Source organism: Muntiacus reevesi, chromosome 8 (genome assembly GCF_963930625.1).
Source record: "Muntiacus reevesi chromosome 8, mMunRee1.1, whole genome shotgun sequence".
Classification (NCBI taxonomy): Eukaryota; Metazoa; Chordata; class Mammalia; order Artiodactyla; family Cervidae; genus Muntiacus; species Muntiacus reevesi.
This window is the reverse complement of record NC_089256.1, coordinates 18,618,529-18,639,700: the sequence shown is the minus strand read 5'-3', so window position 1 is coordinate 18,639,700 and position 21,172 is coordinate 18,618,529. Positions and strand designations below refer to the sequence as shown.

Genomic DNA, 21,172 nt, shown 5'->3' with positions numbered 1-21,172 from the left:
GGAAGAAATGGACAAATTCTGAGAGAAGTATAGCCTTCCAAGACTGAACCAGGAAGAAATAGAAAATATGCACAGACCAATCATAAGCACTGAAATTGAAACTCTGATTAAAAAAAAAAAAAAAAATCTTCTGACAAGCAAATTTCCTGGGCCAGATGGCTTGAAGGCAAATTTTATCAAATGTCTAGAGAAGAGCTAACACATATCCTGCTCAAACTCTTTCAAAAAACCTGTAGAGGGAGGAAAACTCTGAAACTCATTCTCCAAGGCCACCATCACCCTGATACCAAAATCAGACATAGACGTCACAGGAAAAGGAAATCACAGGCCAAAATCTTTGATGAACATAGATGCAAGTTCTATCTAGAACAGCCAAGTTCTAGCAAACAGAATCCAATAACACTTTAAAAGTATTCATACATCATGATCAAGTGGGGTTTATCTCAGAGATACAAGGATTCTTCAATATATAAAAATGAATCAATGTGATTCACCATATTAACAAATTGAAAGATAAAAACCATATGATCATCTCAATAGATGCAGAGAAAGCTTTGGACAAAATTCAACGCACCTTAATGATAAAAAAAAAAAAAAAACTCTCCAGAAAATTGGCATAGAAAGAACTTACCTCAGCATAATAAGGGCCATATACATCAAACCCACAGCAAACATTATTCTCAATGGTGAAAAATTGAAAGCCTTTCCTCTAGATCAGGAAAAAGACATGAATGCCCATGCTCATCACTGTTATTCAATATAGTTTTGGAAGTCCTAGCCACAGCAATCAGAGAAGAAAAGAAAATAAAAGGAATCTAGATTGGAAAAGAAGAAATAAAACTCTCACTGTTTGCAGATGACATGATGCTATACAAAGAAAATCCTAAAGATGCCACCAGAAAATTACTAGCGCTAGTCAGTGAATTTAGTAAAGTTTCAGGGTACAAAATTAATACAAAGAAATCCCTTGCATTCAAATAAAATACCTAGGAATAAGCCTACCTATAGAGACAAAAGACCTGTTTGCAGAAAACTACAAGACACAGATGAACAAAATCAATGATGACATAATGGAGAGGTATACTATGTTCTTGGATTGGAAGAATCAATATTGTGAAAATAACTATACTTTTCCCAAAACAATCTACAGATTCAATGCAATTTCTATCAAATTACCAAGGGCATTGTCCACACATCTAGAAGAAAAAATGTTATAGTTTGTATGGTAACAGAAAAGACTCCAAATATCAAAGAAATTCTTGAGAAAGAAAAATGGAGTTGGAGGAATCAACCTTCCTGACTTCAGACTGTACTGCAAAGCCACAATCATCAGTACAGTATGGTACTGGCACAAAACCAGAACTAAAAAACAATGGAACAAGATAGAAATCGCAGAGAAAAACCCTCACACATAAGGACACATTATCCTTGACAAAGAAGGCAAGAATATGCAATGGAGAAAAGACAGCCTCTTCAAAAAATGGTGCTGGGAAAACTGGATAGCTACACATAAATTAGAACACTTCCTAACACCATACACACAAATAAACTCAAAATGGATGAAAGACTTAAATGTAAGCCCAGAAACTATAAAGCTCTTAGAAGAAGACATAGGCTCTTAGAAGAAACCATAGTGTCGAAACACTCTTTGACATAAATTGCAGCAAGATCTCTCACTCACCTCCTTGAGTATTGAAAATAAAAACAAAAATAAGCAAGTGGAACCTAATTAAACTTAAAAGCTTTTGCATGGCAAAGGAAACAATAAATAAGATGAAAAGACAACCCTCAAAAGGGGAGAAAGTAATTGCAAATGAAACAGCTGACAATTAATTTCCAAATTACAGCAAGGGAAAGAGAGGGTGGAATGAATTAAGAAGGTCACAATGACATATATACAACTCTATTGTGTAAAATAAATAGCTAGTGGGAAGCTGCCACTATATAACATAAGATGCCCAGTCTATCACTCTGTGATTACCTAGAGGGGTGGGATAGGGGGAGGGAAGGGAGGCTTATGAGGGAGGAGCTATATACATATATACATATATACATATATACATATATATATATATATATATATATATATAATTATGACTGAGTTGCATTGCTGTATGACAGAAACCAACACAGCATTGTAAAGCAGTTTTCTTCCAATTAAAAAATAATAAAATATTAAAAAATATCTACTGTGTGAAGCCTAGAAGACAGAGCATATTCAATAACATTTAGCTATTATAGTACTGGGGCTTCACAGGTGGCTCAATGGTAAAGAATTTGCCTGCCAGTGCAGAAGCTGCAGGAGACACAGGTATGATCCCTGGATTGGGAAGTTCTCCTGGAGGAGGAAATGGTAACCCACACTAGTATTTTTGCCTGGAAAATCCCATGGACAGAGGAGCCTGGCAGGCTACAGTCCATGGGGTTGCAAAGAGTTGAATGCAACTGAGCATGCACATTATAATAGCATTTTGGGATATTTTTATGTGTCAGGCACTATATATACATTATCTCATATAATACTCATGATAGCCCGTCCTTTATAGATGAGAAAACTGAGGTTCACAGAGGTTCAGTAACTTGCTCAAGGATGCAGAACTAATGAATGGGAGAGATGGGATTCCAACCCTGTCTAATTCTAAATTTGCGTCCTATCCACATCGTTATTTACTCCTTAATAGTCAAGATCCTAATTTATCTTACACTATGAAAATCAGTCATAGGCAGTGAAATGAACAGAAATTTGCAAAGTACATAATTTGCTTTTAAACAGAAATCTAATTTGAAAACTATTGCCAATTAACCACAGTCCTGCTTGGCTAATTACCTACCCGGAGTTTATTAGTTTTTGCTTGCCAAGTCTTGAGCTCTTTTTCCCTTCTCAGTAGTGTAATGATACTTCTGTAAAATACTTGTTTAATTTTTCTGAGCATGTTTGGGATGGGTTGCATGTGGGAATCTTTATTCTTATAGGCAAAAAAAGATTCACCTGCAGACCCTACGGGCACTGTCTGAGGTGCAGAAGATGACACCAAGAGAGAGGATGCGGGTGAGGAAGGTCCAGGCAGCTGATGAGGAGGCCAGGAAGCTGAAGTAAGTGACCTTTCCTTAGTGAAGGCTGCCTCTCAGGGCTCTAAAAGAATGTGCTAAAGAAAAGCAGAAACCACAAAAGAAAATTAAAATGTACATTCTTATTATTATATATTTATTAATTTTTTCTTTCACTCTTTCGCTCAAAATATGGTGATTAGATGTCAGACACTATTAATATCAGGCTTTCAGTCTTATGTGAAAAGAAGGATTGACTATCAGGGAGGTTATTAGGAATGAAAATACAACAACAACCTCTAGACAAAGCCTCTTTTTTGCTGATACCTTCTTTACATAGCCCTGTGAGGTGGCCTCACCATTCTGTCCGTACTCAACAGGTGTTTGCTAAACCCCCTCTGCCTGGAGTCTTGGCTGCTCTGTAGGGAGAAGAATGTGCCTGCAGGGAACTGTTGTCTGCAGAGATAAGACTGAAGATTGATGCTGAAGCTCCAATACTTTGGCCACCTGATGCGAAGAACTGACTCATTGGAAAAGACCCTGATGGCCACCTGATGCGAAGAACTTACTCATTGGAAAAGACCCTGATGCTGGAAAAGATTGAAGGCAGGAGGAGAAGGGGATGACAGAGGATGAGATGGTTGGATGGTATCACTGACTCAATGGACATGAGTTTGAGGAGGCTCCAGGAGTTGGTGATGGACAGGGAGGCCTGGCGTGCTGCAGTCCATGGGGTCACAAAACGTCAGACATGACTGAGAAACTGAAACTGAACTGAGAGAGAAGACTGGAAGCAGCTCTGTTCTGTGAAGTGAAGCCCTTCACAGTCTGGGGGCAGTGCTGCTTGTATGAGATCACTAGTGTTCAGAGTTTACACATGAAAGGGTGCTTCCAAAGAACCCCAAACTCCCAATTTCTCAAAGACTGATTTTTCACTTGGTAAGTGACCCAATTGACAGATTTTTGTTCTTTCTTCCTCTGCCATTTTTTTTTTTTTTTTTTTTTTGGTAGCTTAGAAGCCCCAACCAAGAACTAGAGAGACAAAAAGGCCTGAAAATAAAATCTGCCCATTTTATGACTTTGTTAATGTATCTGACCTCTTAATGAGGGGAAAAGAGGAAAGTGAAAAAGCTGACTTAAAACTCAACATTAAAGTAACAATGTCATGGCATCTGTTCCAATCAACTCATGGCAAATAGATGGGAAAAAGTGGAAGCAGTGACAGATTTTATTTTCTTGGGTTTCAAAATCACTACAGATGGTGATTGCAGCCATGAAATTCAAAGAAGTTTGTTCCTTGGAAGGAAAGCTATAACAAACTTAGAATATTAAAAAGCAGAGACATCAGTTTGTTGCCAAAGGTCCATATAGTCCAAGCAATGGCTTTTCTAGTAATCATGTAGGGGTGTGAGACTTGGACCATAACGAAGGCTGAACACTGAAGAACTGAGGCTTTTGCATTGTGGTGCTGGAGAAGACTCTTCAGAGTCCCTTTGACAGCAAGGAGACCAAACTAGTCAATCCTAAAGGAAATCAATCCTGAATATTCATTGGAAAGACTTATGCTGAAGCTGAAGCTCCAGTACTTTGGCCACCTGAAGCAAAGAGCTGACTCTGATGTTGGGAAAGATTGAAGGCAGAAAGAGAAGACGGCAGCAGAGGATGAGATGGTTAGATCACATCACTGACTCAGCAGACGTGAATTTGAGCAAACTCTGGGAGACAGTGAGGACAAGGGAGCCTGGCATACTTCAGTCTGGAAGGAGTCAGACATGACTTACTAACAGAACAACAACAGCATTGTATCTGAAAAATGATTCAAGATGTCCTTGTACTTAAAGTGTCTATCATGATGAACCATGTAAGAACCTGAGAGAACACTTCCTCTTATCAAATGTTTTCTTTAATAAATATGGGAAAAGATTTCTGTCACAGTGCTTGATGGGCAGTAGTGTGCTAATGAAGCCTCTGGGCCTGTGGGGGCCAGAGGAGTAGCTACTATTAATAATTTGTTTGCTGACTCTATGGTGTAAATGTTCCAACAATGCCCTTTCAAGGTACCAATGTGATATTATTCAGTGTTCAGCTGGAAGATATGAACAGTCCAGTATATCACTAAGTGTGGATTTGGTTGAGAAAATGTATTCATGAATATTATTTGAACAGTTACATCAACTCATAGCCCCAGATCAGAAATGCGGATATTTCCAGGGTACCATGGTTTGTGTCATTGGTTGAGGGTGAAAGGAAAATTAAATCTCTGACAGTAAAAGATTAAAAAAGCAAATTAATAACTTGCACATTACAAATTATTTCTCAGGTTAAAACTTCTTTAATATTTTATTAAAGACATTTAATATGACATTTTATATTTTTGTTATTAAAGGCAATAGTTTGTTAAATAAACTTTGTTCTTGATTTTATGAATGAATTACATCAGCGTTGTTTTGATTATTGTTTCTAGGATTCAAGAAAGGATGGTGTTAGCTAGAAAATGACTTCATTGTCATGAGGGTTATAATATACTCACCCACTTTAAAGATAAGAAAATTTGACGACAGAAATGTTCAGTGATTTTTCAAGAAATCTAAGTATAAATTAGGGCACAAGTAATCACAAGAACTCAAATCTTTCCTCCAGTTTAACAACAGGTCTAGTAAATTCAATTCCTGTTGTAGAGGAAACTGGAAATGTCCAAGAAAAATTTCTCTTCACAGTGGCTCTCATATTCCTTTCCATAAATTCTTTGAAATGTGGATCTATTTTCCATGTCTATGGCTTTGTTACCTAGTTATTGATATGTGTTGTGCTCTCAGTCGGGCATCTGAGACACACCCCTGTCAGCACAGGTCAGAGCCGACAGGGCTGGCACTCCCTGATGCACTGAGTCCTGGGGGAACGAGGAGCTGGCCTCCTGCATGCTTCAAAGGAGAACCACGAGGCTGCGCCACGCTCATCCGTGAGAGAGAGACCGCAGGCTGGCTGCCCGACACCCTAGTCTGCCTGTTGAAACAGGGGTCACATTTACTTATGAAACATAGACGTCGTCTTAGCAAATTGCAGGTCTTTGCCTATGTTCACTTTATGCAGAAAGCTTGTAGAAGAAAAATATGAAGAAAACAACAAACGGATGCAGGAACTGAGATCTCGGAACTTCCAGCGGCAGACTGTGGATGTGCTCCACGTGAGTGCGCTTCTGTTTTAAATTTTACAAAAGACCTTTTCTTGCCTCGGGTTCTTCAGATTCATAGGGCCAATTGGGTAGGAAAAGGGACAAGGTAGGGAAAAAAAAAAACATCCAGACCAACTTTGCCCAATTCCAGGATGGACTGAGATTTGTTTAGAGTGGTAACTGTAGGCCAAAAGCTAGAGACAACACTATTTCAGAGCAGCTGTCCTAAGTGCCTGCTGTTTCAGGGTGACTTCATCAGGTTGGAATGAACAGCTGAGTTAAAGGTATGACTGTAGAACAGATATGTGTCTATCTAATTTTGAATTTCAGCCATGCTTTACTTCTCTAGTCCATTGTTCTTTTTGTCTTATTTTTCATTCTTTCCCTCTTTATTTTCTGTCTCCCATCCATTTCATCATACATTGTGTTAATAACTCCTTTGGCGAATTACCCTAGATATCCAATAATAAATAAAGTTGCAGACTCACATGAAATGCACCCCAGATTCATGTCCTCTGCATCCCAAGGACCTGAATAGCAAATACCATTTCCTAATGGTTAAACATACCTTCATTGACCTTGATGTGGGCTTTGATACTTAACGTTGTTTTTCTTCAGGGTTGTATTTGGATAATGGACATCAACACCAGCCTTGCAGCTCTTTTGGTAAAAGCAACTTGAGAAGGAGTCATTTTTTTGGGAGAAGTTCACTGTTTCAAATTCTGGTTATTTGTTCGTTGGTGACTCCTGCATCTGAGGGAGAGTCTTTCCTTTAGCAGGAAGGGCCAGGCCCCCTGAAGTTGTGGGGGTGATCCCTAGGCTTGCAGACACTCTTTCTACTACTGTAGCTCAGTCAGCAGAGGGCTCTGAATCTGGGGTGTACAGGAGCCCCGACTGGAGCTTACTTGTAGGCAAAGCGGAGCCTGGGAACATTGTTTCCTGCTGTTCTCTGACTGAGGAGTCACCTTTCTCGCCGACTTAGTGGTTGTGAGTACTCTCGAGTTCTGAAGACCCAAAGCTAGAGCAGATGGGGGCCCAGCCTTCTCTCACCTTAGGAGTCTCTATCAATTGAACCCTCAGCAGACAATGTGGGGGTGCTGGTGCTGCTCTATCCCAACCCCGGTTCTCAGGGAAGCTGGCCTCAGAGATGTGGGGGTTGGGAGGGTTTTTTTTTTCCTGGAATGCTCAGAGTCCCCTGCTTCTAAGGGATTTTACCCCCAGAGACTGGAAATTGAGAAGTACAGATGTGGTAATATTTTGTATTATAAAGCCTGAATAACTTTATTCTAACCATATTGAAGTTAGCATATGGTAAATAAAAACATAGTTTCAAGTATAATCTTACATTTTAGTGTTTGATAACTTCTTCTTTACTTTTCTTCATGGGCCTTCAAAATCATCATTTTTGTGTTGTTTTTAATTTCTGATATGATTATTACCAGTGCAAAGCAACTGTACTATATGAGGTCCTATTCATCCTACAAAAATCAGGGCCCTTGGGGGATCCTAAAGTCACTTAAGATTTTATTAACTCTGTATTACCCTACATGGGATTCCAGATCTTGGCTCAGTTCAGATGAGGAATGTGAGGATTTCACAGATTTTATGGAGTCCCAACTCATAACCTCCACAGTGTCTGCCGAGTTTCTCCCAATTCCCTCCCCATCCATCAGCAAGGAGCAGAGGCAGGAGGGAGGTGCCTGCGGCTGTCTTGGTCAGAGACAGTGGTGGTTCATTCTTTGGTTGGTAGGATTCAGTTCAACAGTGTCTTTGGTCCTGAGCTTTTCAGAAGCAGCTTTCCTGAGCTGCATACTGATGAGGACAGGAAGCGCTGATTGCGCCCAGGGCTGATTGCGCCCAGCACATGGTGTCGCTCAGCACCCCAGGTCTCTCTTCCTTTGTGCCAATCAGCTGCTTCCCTCTGGCCTGTTGGTACCATCCCACTCTCCCTCTTTCAAATGTCATGTCCGCTTCAGGAGAACCATCTTTGACCGCTCAGCTCCACAGTCAGTTGGCCCTTCTCCAAATTCTTATGGCTTCTAGCAGCACTTCTCAAACTTCAAAATGCACCTGAATTACCTGTTGGTCTTTTTGAAATGCAGATTCTGACTTGCCTTGTCTGGAGTGGGGCCTGAGATACTGCATTTCTAACAAACTCTCTGGTGATCCGGATGCTGCTGGGCCAGGATCACACTGATTAGTAATGAACAGAAATTGGGTTCTTGAAAGCAGCTTCAGATGGAGGAGGATCTGGGAAGGCCATGATGAGCAGATCTTCTTCTTATCTCTCTAGGAATAATAGAACATTTAATGGGAATGGAAGAAAAGGAGAGGCAGCCTGAGCGAAGGTTCTTGTTCGCCCTGGGGGAGGATGGAGAGAGAAGACCAGGCAGAGTGGAGACCGTTCTGATCACATTCATAGTCTCCAGCATTTCAGGCAGATTCTTTACTGACTGAATCAGTAGGGAAGCCTAGGAGTGAGGCAGGTGTAACATATTCAGAGAACCAAGGACAGAGAGCTGATGAACACTTTGCAGATGGGCTAAAGGGTCTAGTCATCTTGTGGAGAGGCATCAGTGAGCTGAAAAGGATGAAGTATAGTGTGAGAAATAAGTTGGATCATTCAGGTGCAAGAAGCTAAAGAAAAACATAATTAAAAAAGAAGAAGGAATGAAGAGGCACACACTCCCGTCTTTCCCCAAATGCGCATTTGTGGTTGAATTTCTTCCTCCTCTCACTGGGAGAGGAGTCCTCTAGTCCTCTTGCTTCTGTCTGGCGAGCTGAAGCAAACCTCATTATATTTCAAAAGCAGTAGCTGGAGATAGAACCAGAGTTCAGAGAGACACAGGCTGGTTGTGTCACCCCTTAAACATTATAAAAATTCTTTGAGGCGTTTAGGAGAGTGGCTTGCTTTGTTTTTCAGATCCTGACTGACGGGGCCTTTTTCTCTGGCAGGCATTTTCTGCTCTGCTGGATTTGGGCTTTGAAATCTTGAAGTGTAGTTGTCTGTGGAATCATGTTGGCACCATTTCTTAAAGGATTGTAGCTTAAAGCAGCTAGATGCCATGATGCACACACTAAGCCCAGTCTTGCTTTTACCCTGGGACATATGCAGGTGTGAAGGTTTTTGTGAAGAGTGTGGCAGGTCAGGCCTGCAAATGTGAAATAGTCTTGGGGATCAAAGAGCAGGTCATGTCCTGCTCCTTCTAAGACAATTATAACAGTTCTCTTCAAAGAGAACCTCAGAAAATCGAAGTCAATTGAGAATTCAAAGACTTGTTTTCAAAAAATTTCTGAAATAGACGCAAAGGCACATTTCACACAGTCTCTGTTTTTTTTTTGCATTATTGGTGATCCTTTGAAATTTGGAGCCCGTTTCACCTCCTGCAATAATTATTATACAGTATAAAAAATGGACTATTTTTATTAAAAATATTTATGACTATATTTTCACAGATGCCACATCAGAGTGTCGCATAGCTGTGTTTTACTTATTTATTTAGGATTAATTTGAATTTTCTCCTTTTGATGAGAAGGTGCTCTTGGACTAGTTCTCCATGAAAACCATTTATCCTGGAAAACAGGTCAATTCAGCATTAGGTCTGGGTGGCAAACACACACACACATATATAGACACAGTGATTAGCTGAAATGCCTGTTGATATATTTGAGAAGTTTAACTTAACATTTTTTTTTTTGAAGTATAAACTCTTATGTCGCCTCTTAGATCTCTTTCTTTTAGGGAATTGAAATTCATAAAATCACGGAGCTGTAAAAGCTGGAAGAGTGCTTGAACATTATTAAAGCCAGCACCTGTAGTCTTGAGATGAGGAAGCTGAGCAGGGCTGGACTAGGCTGCGGGGAGCGTGAGGCCTGGGTGCACAATGGAAGGAGATCCTTATTCTCAGCAGCCAATGCTGCAAGTCAGTACTTCCTTCCGTGTGCGCCCTGGGAGTCCCACCTGCCTCACCCTCACCATGACCCTGACACTCAGGCCAAGGGAGGTTGCGCGCTTTGCCCAAGGTCACCTGCCAAGTTAATTCAAAGTTGTTTCTCTCATCCCAAGCTGCCTTCCTAAGATTTGAAAATGTTATCATGTTTAAGGGAGAGGATTAACTAGGCTTTTGTTTCCAAATCATTTTCTAAACAAGAATATTGTTTCACTTGTGATAATGCTGTTTCCTCTGATCAGCTTTTCATGAATTGTTCATTACTTTTTGCCAGGAATTTGATGACCCAGCTTCAGACAACCTGCCTGAGTCTCAGCCCATTCCTTCCCTGGATCTCCGCACACTTGGGTCAAATGTGGAGGACACCATAGCTGACCTTGGAGATCATGGTATGAATTTGCATCAGTGTTCAGAAGGCTGCTCTTGGATGACAGGTGGGCTGGTGTGGCTGACCGTCCAGTGGGCCTGGCGGCCTCTGGGGAAAGCTTCGGGTGTATGCAGCCACCTTCTGTCATTTGCCAGAGCCAAGCTGAGGTGATACAGATCAGGAAGCTGAGGCTTTGTCTATCCTCTCTGTCTTCTTGACATGGTGAAGATGAGCTAGACATGCACACTGAACAAGGGACCTCCCCTTCTGTATGAGTTAAACAGCATCACCCCTAACCTGTGTAGGACTGTGAATGCTCTGAAATACAGTCTCCCTCTGTAACTTGTTTCCCTGGCCCTCATGAGCCAGAAAAGAAAGTGCTCAGAGCTGTCAGCCAACCTGGGTTATCATAGCCTAATGGTAAAAAAACACATGAGTTTTAGAGTAAAAAGACTGGCCCAGTGGGGGAAGCCCCTGGCAACAGTTTCCTCAACCATGAAGCAATCCATCAGTAAAGTGAATGAGCTGAGGCTGTTATGTGCTCTCAGCACATGGTGAAAGCCAAAGAGAGGAAGCAGTTCATGACCCCGAGAGGGAGGGCTGGGAATGTGTGGCCTTGCAGTCCTGTACCCTTCTCCCCAGGGCTATGGACAAGTGCCAGAAACATTGTGTGTGCGTGCATAGTCACTTCAGTCATGTCCAACTCTTGGCAACCCCGTGGACTGTGTAGCCCACCAGGCTCCTCTGTCCATGGAATTCTCCAGGAGAGAATACTGGAGTGGGTCGCCTTGCTCTCCTCCAGGGGATCTTCCTGACCCAGGGATTGAGCCCACGTCTCTTATGTGTCCTGCATTGGCAGGCGAGTTTCACCACTAGTCCCACCTGGGAGGCCCAGGACCGTTGTAGGCACTCAGTCAACATTCCTCAAGTGAATGAATGATACGTTGTTTGGACCTCTGAGAGGCAGGTGCCAAGATGGGGCTAAAAGTACAAAATGTTGTCAGGAGAGTTGGGGAAGGATCCCGGAAAGGTTGAGAGAATGAATCCTAACTCAAGTTTCAGTCCAAGTCCAGGGAGGTTCCTGGGTGAGCAACGGTCTGTAAGGCAGGCAGAGGCAGCCGGGACATCAGGAGGTGCTTCCGGAGACTCCTGTCATAGGCCTTAGTGTCTCTGCTGCGGAGGTCCTGGGATGGGGGTGGGGGCCTGGAAGCCTCGCGTCTTGTGGTCAGAGGTCTCCAGGTGCATCCTTGTGGCTGAAACTGTCTTTGGCAGGAGCTGAATTCTCTTTTCAAAAAAAAAAAAAAAAAAATGGAGGTAGTGGCACTTGGATTGGCTGGTCATTTCAGCCCAAGCATGCATCTGATGTCTTCCTGTTGGAGCTGTGAGAGCTGGTACTGCCTCCTTCAGCTGTGAGGAGACCAGGACCTGAAAGTCTTCAGGTACCATCTGCCAACTTTCAAAAGGATGTTTTGGAAGTCGCCTGGTAATGGGAGTTGTTGGCAGACAGGTATGTGTATCAGATGGATTTGCATCTAGGTTCTTTGCAGGTGTTTCTTTAGTACATTACTTGTTATTTTCCAAAGGTAAAATTTGGAAGCATAGATCTATCCCCTGGGCCTTTCTTTCCAAGACTATAAAACTAAGGACCAGACAGCCACCAAGTAGCACCAGTTCTGACAGCCTTTGTGTTGCTGAAGAGCCATCACCATCTAGAAAGAGGAAGCCCCAGGACGGGGTGTTAAGCAGGTGGTCTAGGAGTGAGAGGCCTGGGTCCAGCCTCCGGATTTCAGATAGGAAAGGTACCTATTCATTTCACAAATGAGAAACCAAAGACAGTAATTAATTTGCTGTCCAGGGCAAATTGGGGATCCAGAGTTCCTGCTTCTAGTGCACATTACTTCTAAGCTAGCTCAGACCACAGAGCTGCCAGGACTCTCTGGGCTGGCAGCCTCCGTACCTCATGCTTTGTCCTCTGTCGGGGGGTTCTGCGATGGCAGACCATGTGTTGAGTTACCAACCAAACTGAAGATAGGCCAATTCACTCCTTTGCCCAACTTGTCCATGCCGTAAGGAAACACTATTTAAATCCCCATTATAAGCTGTGAGAGCCAAAAACACATAGTAGTTTTAGTTTGGCCAAATGCCTTGGAAAATACTTATAATATTTCCCTTATTTTTTCTTCTCTGTAAATTTGTATTTTCTAATTTCTGTTCTTCCTTAAATATTAAATTAAAAAGGGATACTGTGAAGGACTATGAACATGTAGCCCTTGGCTCGATGATTGGTTAGTAACTGCAGGATGATTAGTGACTTCATAGCTTAATTGTGAAATTTTGAGACAGGAGATTTTAATTTTTTCATGAACTCTGAAGTGGTTCATTATTTCTCCTATTCTCTACCTTTTAGAAGATTTGACTACAAATTTTAAGCACCCAGAGGAAGTTTTTATTTATTTTTTATCTGGTTTGTATATGTAAAATAAAATCACACAATCATTTTTTTAAGCTCCTTTACCAAATGTTTAATCAGTCTTTGATGTTGAATTAGGAAATTCCTTCTGGAATTGAGGAGTTTGTTGCAGAGAAACAGGACAGGGTGATGCATTATTTACCTCTGATATGTGTTTAGTTGACTATGGTGGATTTAATCTAGCTGAAGTCATGAGTAACCATTATAATCAAATGAAGAAGCATGACTGGAACATTGAAGAAATTATCCTCATTTAACTCCTTGTATGTAATACTGATGATTTCTTGCACATTAATCCTCGCCAGAAACTTTATCACACTTTAGCCTTATTTTTAGCAACAACAGCTGAGTTTCAGAGTAGCATTTCTTGCAAAGCTGGAGGAGCCTGGAACTCAGGGGCCCCAGACCCATCCGGAGCATGGCTCGTCTCATGCAGAGACTGCACAGTTGTCCACCTTGGCTGCCTACCTAGAGCCTGACCAGCTGCCACTTAATTTCCTTAATTTCAAGCTACTCCTTGAGCCAGTTCTGAGCTCCTTCCATGTGCTCAGAGAAAGCTTGGACCTCAAGAGTTTCATACTTTGCTTGCCCATAGGAAGCCCACATGCCCTTTTTTTAGTTGCAGGTTGACCTATGATTTATGGTGCCTTTTCTTCCCTTTAAATGTCTAAGTGGAAATAAGGTGATTGACAATGATATTTTTAATTGTTTTTATTTTTAAAAAGAAAATGTTTACTTATTTCAACTGCACTTCTAGATGGTTACCAAGAGAAATGCAAACATGTCTACAAGGATGAACACAGATGTTCTTGGCAGTTGTATTTATATATAGTACCAAAAAGTAGAAGCGAGTGTCAGTCAACAGATGAACAAACAAACTAACTTGTAATTTATCCATACAATGTAATATTCATCAATGAAAAGAAGCAAACTATGAATATACACTAGTTTGGGTGCATATCTAAACACTGTGCTGAATGAAAGAAGATAAAGATGAAAGAATTCCTATTGAATAACTCCATTTCTATGAAGTCCAGAACTAGCAGCACTTACCTCCAGTGACAGAAATGAGGCCACTGGTTGCCTGGGGATCATGGTGTTAGAAATTGACTCCAAAAGTACCCAAGGAACCTGTTGTGGTGATGGTAACCCAGATGTATATATTTTTCAAAACTTATTAAACTCTATTTTTTTTAAGTTTTAATTTTGTATTGGAATATAGCCCATTAACAATGTTGTGGTAGTCTCAGCTGGACAGAAAAGCGATTCAACCAAACATATATACGTATCCATTCTCCATGAAACTCCCCTCCCATTCACCCTGCCATTGAACTCTATAATTTAAATGAGCACATTTTATTGTCCATAAATTACACCTCAATAAAACTGAAAAATTTTTTAAAAATGATAAAATATCCAGAAAAGAATACGCAAGTAATGCCTATTAGTCTGTGTTTTAGCTAATGAGTGGCTGAGAGAGACTGGCATGAAATCATGGAGCTAGAAGGCATCCAAGAGGATCTCTGGATGTTATTTGGGACACGGGATCCTTAGTCCAAAAAAATGATTGTGGGGTTTTCTTCTAATGTCAACCAAGCAACATTGTCTTCCACGAGGAATGTTAATAGAGTTTGTAGTCTTCTGTCAGGAGGTGAGGAGATGAGGGCTGGAATCCTTTGGCTCCTCTCTCAGTCTTTTTGATTGTGGGGCTCATGTTGTGAGGTTGGGGACCCATACCAGTAGATCTAAGAGGACCTGGGACCTACAAAAGCAGCCTGAGCAACCCAGGACAAAATGTAACAGTCCAGACTCCAAACATATCCAAAAACCTGCCTTGTCAGCCCTCAGAAAAGATGATCATGTGCTAGAGATCATGTCCACATTCACAGATGTCCTCTCACTTTCAGAGCTCTGTCTTAGAGACTTGATTGATGAATATAAATTGATGGTGCTTCTGCTTCATATTTGTCATGTATTCTGCTAAGTTACACTTGTGTTTGCTACTGACTCTCACATTTACTCCCAGGAATAGGCACCTGCAGTCACTCCCTAATTTTCTGAGCTCTAGAGGATAATTAGAATGTATCTGATATCAAATGAAGATGTACTGATTCCCCACCCTGAGGTATATTTAATAATTCAGAGTGTTTCTTCTGCATGATGAGCTGGATAGATACCTCTGGCTGAAATTTGAAAGGTTATATACGAATTTGAAAAATTGAAGTGGATACACAATAACACTTGCCCCATTAGCTACTTCACTGGTGTGTCCAAAGGAGGCATGATAGACATAAGAGGAAAATGCAGCCCCAGAACATCAGTTATTTACAAAGAAAATCAGCACCTGTGGACCTCTCAAGATAATGCCCTTGCCTGGGAAAGCTGTATGTGATTCCATGATCCACCCCTTAACTACTGAGGAAGAGTAGAGAAATAACTCCAGAAATAGTGAAGAGATAGACCCAGAGCGAAAGCAACACCCACGTGTGGATATGACTGGTGATCGAAGTAAAGTCCAAGGCTGTAAACAACAATATTGCATAGAAACTGTGAATGTTAGGTCCATGAATCAAGGTAAATTAGAAGTGGTCAAATATGAGATGGCAAGAGTGAACTTCAACATTTTAGGGATCAGTAAACTAAAATGGACTGAAATTGGTGAATTTAATTCAGATGATCATTATATCTACCTACTGTGGGCAAGAATCTATTAGAAGAAATGGAGTAGCCCTCATAGTCAACAAAAGAGTCCAAAATGCAGTACTTGGGTGCAATCTCAAAAATGACAGAATGATCTCTGTTTGTTTCCAAGGCAAACCATTCAATATCACAGTAATACAAGTCTGTGCCCCAACCAGTAACACTGAAGAAACTGAAGTTGAATGGTTCTATGAAGATCGACAAGACCATCTAGAACTAACACCAAAAAAGATGTCCTTTTCATCATAGGGGACTGGAATGCAAAAGTAGGAAGTCAAGAGATACGTAGAATAACAGGCAAATTTGGCCTTGGAGTACAAAATGAAGCAACACAAAGGCTAACAGAGTTTTTCCAAGAGAACGCACTGGTCATAAAAAACACCCTCTCCCAACAACACAAGAGAAGACTACATATGGACATCACCAGATGGTCAATGCTGAAATCAGGTTGATTATATTCTTTGCAGCCAAAGATGGAGAAGCTCTATACAGTCAGCAAAAATAAGACCGGGAGCTGACTGTGGCTCAGATCATGAACTCCTTATTGCCAAATTCAGACTTAAATTGAAGAAAGTAGGGAAAACCACTAGACCATTCAGATATGCCCTAATTGAAATTCCTTACAATTATCCAGAGGAAGTGAGAAATAGATTCAAGGGATTAGATCTATAGACAGAGTGCCTGAAGAACTATGAATGGAGGTTCACGACATTGTACAGGAGGCAGTGACCAAGACCATCCCCAAGAAAAAGAAATGCAAAATGGCAAAATGGCTGTCTGAGGAAGGCTTACAAATAGCTGAGAAAAGAAGAGAAGTGAAGAGCAAAGGAGAAAAGGAGAGACATATCCATCTGAATGCAGAGTTCCAAAGAATAGCAAGGAGACATAAGAAAGCCTTCCGAGGTGATCAGTGCAAAGAAATAGAGGAAGGCAATAGAATGCGAAAGACTAGAGATCTCTTCAAGAAAATTAGAGATACCAAGGAAACATTTCGTGCAAAGATGGGCTCAAATAGGACAGAAGTGGTATGGCCTAACAGAAGCAGAAGACATTAAGAAGAGGTGGCAAGAATATACAGAAGAACTAGACAGAAAAGATCTTCATGACCCAGATATCCACAGTGGTGGTTAGAGCCAGACATCCTGGAATGTGAAGTCAAGTGGGCCTTAGGAAGCATCACTATGAACCAAGCTAGTGGAGGTGATGGAATTCCAGTTGAGCTATTTCAAATCCTAAAAGATGATGCTCTTAAAGTGCTGCACTCAATATGCCAGCAGATTGGGAAAACTCAGCAGTGACCACAGGACTGGAAAAGGTCAGTTTTCATTCCAATCCCAAAGAAAGGAAAAGCCAAAGAATGCTCAAACTACTGCACAATTGCACTCATCTCACAGGCTAATAAAGTAATGCTCAAAATTCTCCAAACCAAGCTTCAACAGTATGTGAACCAAGATCTTTCAGATATTCAAGCTGGTTTTAGAAAAGGCAGAGAAACCAGAAATCAAATTGCCAACATCCACTGGATCATCGAAAAAGCAAGAAAATATCAGAAAAAACATCTATTCCTGCTTTATTGATTATACCAAAGCCTTTGACTGTGTGTATCACAACAAACTGTGGAAAATTCTTCAAGAGATAGAAATACTAGACCACCTTACCTGTCTCCTGAGAAATCTGTATGCAGGTCAAGGAGCAACAGTTAGAACCGGACATGCAACAAAGGACTGGTTCCAAATCGGGAAAGGAGTACATCAAGGCCGTATATTGTCACCCTGCTTATTTGACTTATATACAGAGTACATCATGCAAAATGCAGGGCTGGATGAAGCATGAACTAGAATCAAGATTACCGGGAGAAATATCAGTAACCTCAGATATGCAGATGACACCATCCTTATGGTAGAAAGCAAAGAGGAACTAAAGAGTCTCTTAATGAAAATGAAAGAGGAGAGTGAAAATGTTAATTTAAAACTCAACATTCAAAAAACTAAGATCATGGCATCCAGTCCCATCACTTCATGGCAAAAAGATGGGGAAATGATGGAAACAGTTTCAGACTTTATAAAAATCATGGCAGATGGTGACTGCAGCCATGAAATTAAAAGATGCTTGCTCCTTGGGAGAAAAGTTATGCCCAATCTAGACAGCATATTAAAAAAACAGAGACATTACTTTGCCAACAAAGGTCCATCTAGTCAAAGCTATCGTTTTTCCAGTAGTCATGTATGAATGTGAGAATTAGACCGTAAAGAAAGCTGAGTGCTGAAGAATTGATGCTTTTAAACTGTGGTGTTGAAGAAGACTCTTTAGAGTCCCTTGGACTGCAAGGAGATCCAGCCAGTCCATCTTAAAGGAGATCAGTCCTGGGTGTTCATTGGAAGGACTGATGCTGAAGCTGAAACTCCAATACTTTGGCCACCTGATGTGAAGAGCTGACTGAATGGAAAAGACCCTGATCCTGGGAAAGATTGAAGGCAGGAGGAGAAGGGGACGACAAAGGATGAGATGGTTGGATGGCATCACTGACTCGATGGACATGAGTTTGAGCAAGCTCTGGGGGTTGGTGATGGACAGGGAGGCCTGGTGTGCTGCAGTCCATGGGGTCATAAAGAGTCGGCCATGACTGAGAAACTGAACTGAACTGAACCCCTCAGCTAAGCATAAACTGTGTTAGTCACTCAGTCGTATCCACTCTTTTTGATCCGGTTGACTGTGTAGCCCACCAGGCTCCGCTGTCTGTGGGATTTTCCAGGCAATAATACTGGAATGGGACGCCATTTCCTTCTCTGGGGGAATCTTCCTGACTCACGTGTTGAACCTGGGTCTCCTGCGTTACAGGCAGAGTCTTTACTAAGTAAGCCACCAGAGAAGCCCAGTAGTTATTAAACTAAGGGCTCTGCTGGTAGAGCAAAGAGGGTTTTTTTGGCCATACAGCATGGCAAGCAAGATCCTAGTGCTGACCTGAGATTGAACCCACGCGTCCTGCAGTGGAAGCACAACGTCTTAGTCACTGGACTGCCAGGGAATTCCCAGGCGGAGAGCACCTTTAAGTGACCTCATTTCCCCTAGCGTGGTTCAGGTTTGGAGTGAATCAATTAAGCAGAAAATTAAGCATCCATCATAGCTTTAAGGTAGAATAGAAACAAAATATTATAGACTAAAGGCTTGTATAATGCGTGCTTCAGATAGCATTTTGGGCATACTATGGTATGGTTTTCCTTTTGTAAATGAAATTGTTTTTCTTGTATGCAATTTCATAGTTGTGCTTAGGGCTCCTGTACCCACCACCTGGAGAGCATCATCGAGATGATGAAAGGAAGCTAAGAGGCCATAGAAAATGAACCTAGCAATATTGGACAGTGCTTACTTCCAGTCTCATGAGCATCTTTGACTCACTAATTTTTTTGTTGATGTGATTGAAGTATTCTGCTTTGGTGTTTAGGCCAGACTTTAACTTAGGTATTTGTAACAGGCATTTAAATTTGTCCTCTTTGCTCCGTAAAGGGACCCTCTGTCCTCTTGTGTGGCAGTGAGAGCCTCCTCAGTCTCAGCTCTGGCTTTACTTGTCAAACTTGCACTTTTTTTCAAGTGAAATAACATATTTCCAGAAAAAAAAACCCAGTAATAACAAAACCTGTCAAGGAACTGCAGTAGTAATTCCTTCTGTCACTCATGACTAACAGCATTTTCCACTGACTTCTCTTTGTCTCTTGCTTCTAAAAAATTCAAAATAGAAAATAAGAAGCCTATAAAAAATATCCAAAATGATTGTTTTGTTTCAGAGTAGTATGTCTGTGTGTGAGCAATAATATGAATTTGACTTACTCTTAAAAAAATCCATTTTTCTGTTTGCCTTCAGAATGTTTGTGATGTTGTCAGCATTTACAGCTTCTCAGCTGGAATCGTCTCTGAGGCTGCAGGATGGAGTCTTCTTAAATTCCTCTTGTCAACCTGTGCTTTGGCATCCACATGTCAGAATGCATTTCATACGAATCATGAAGGTGTAGTGTGATCCTACATGCCCCACTTTACAGCTGACCTTGACCGTCCTTTCCTGCTGATTCTGGACTTATTTGGGTTTCTTTTTCTGGACTCCTTTAAATTATTAATGGGCATTTCTTCTGACTATTAAAGATTAACTGGCTTAGTACAGAGTTGTAGATGAGTGTGAGATGCCTGTTATGTTTCAAAACATTTTGCACCTGGACATTTGGGGTTGTAGAGATCAAAGGATTTCACTATCATATCTCAGATTAATTTTTTCTTTTGACTCTAGAAATAATGAGCAAACCCAACTCCTCTCCCCAGCTTAACTCCACATGGCCTGTTTTCCTGGCTTAAAGCAGCTTAGAATTAAATTAACCCCCCTCTTTCTCTCTACTTCCACCTTGTCAGCCCCATTTGAAGGTATAATTTGACAGTTTGCACAAGCAGTTGCATATGAACATATGGCCTCTAGTTGTAGAGGCCTCCCTTCATTTGTGGAATTAGACGTTTTGAACAAAACTAACTTTTGTGGGTTTATGGTCCCCTGAATGAGAGATTTTAGTGATGTACTTGAGAGGGCTAGATGGTGACTACTGGTTAAGAAAAAGCAGATCTGGGGACAATTTTTAATGCCTAAAATGTAGCTTTGTGTCATTGCTGAAGAGCCAATGCCCTGAGTGTGCAAGCATGTTCATAGGCCCACATTTATGCTCCTGGGAGCGCCAGCATTCTTGGCGCCATCCTGATATCATTAAATACCATACCTCCTGCTTTTTACTTGATAAATCACATTTACATTTTGTTGATCCTGCTCCAAATTCTACCTAGTAGGTATCCTTGTGTGAGTGTATATGTTTCCCACTGTATTGACAGTATTCATTGATTCACATGTGATGCTATCCCTGAGAGGCATTCACATACAGGAGTGTGTCACAGCCCCACAGCTGAGAGCCTGTAAGCTGGTCCCTCGCTATTTAAAGCATGGTCTGTGGACCATGGTGGGGCACAGCATTCCTGCCCAACAGAAGATTCCTCTGTGGGAAATCTGTGATTTCCCTCAGTACATCTCTTGCACTTCTCAGTCTCACTGTCTGCTTCCCAGAGGACCCTGTCCCACCATCGCCGCTAGCTCCCGTGCTCAGGTCTGCAGGATGCCGCAGTTGAAAACTGGCAGCTCCCTGCATGCCCTGCAGCTCAGCAGGAACTTTGTGGGAGGAGAACTGGGAGGCACCCTCTGTAGATGCCACAGTGGTTCATCTGAATCACCCATCTGCTTGATGAAAAAAAGCAGATTGGGATAAACAGTCTGTAATGCAATATTTTTCTCTAACTTCAAGTAACCTTATCTCCAGTATGTTAAAAGTAAGAATGACTGAAACTTCTGGAATAACCACAGACATTTCACAGAACTCCATTAGATTGGAAGCTATGAGTTGAAAGAGGTTTGGAGCCAGAATTTATCTTTTCTCCAATTCTTC

General features: G+C 41.4%; 1 protein-coding gene across 5 annotated transcripts in view; it reads left to right on the top strand.

Annotated features, from left to right (window-relative positions):
• NEK11 (NIMA related kinase 11) overlaps positions 1–21,172 on the top strand; it is a 272,469-nt gene that overhangs the window by 117,530 nt on the left and 133,767 nt on the right. For all 5 annotated transcript variants that reach the window (XM_065942797.1, XM_065942795.1, XM_065942796.1 and 2 more), the window contains 3 exons: positions 2,974–3,093; positions 6,139–6,232; positions 10,445–10,559. In XM_065942797.1, the coding sequence (XP_065798869.1) occupies positions 2,974–3,093; positions 6,139–6,232; positions 10,445–10,559 (329 nt within the window). The remainder of the gene's footprint in view (positions 1–2,973; positions 3,094–6,138; positions 6,233–10,444; positions 10,560–21,172) is intronic.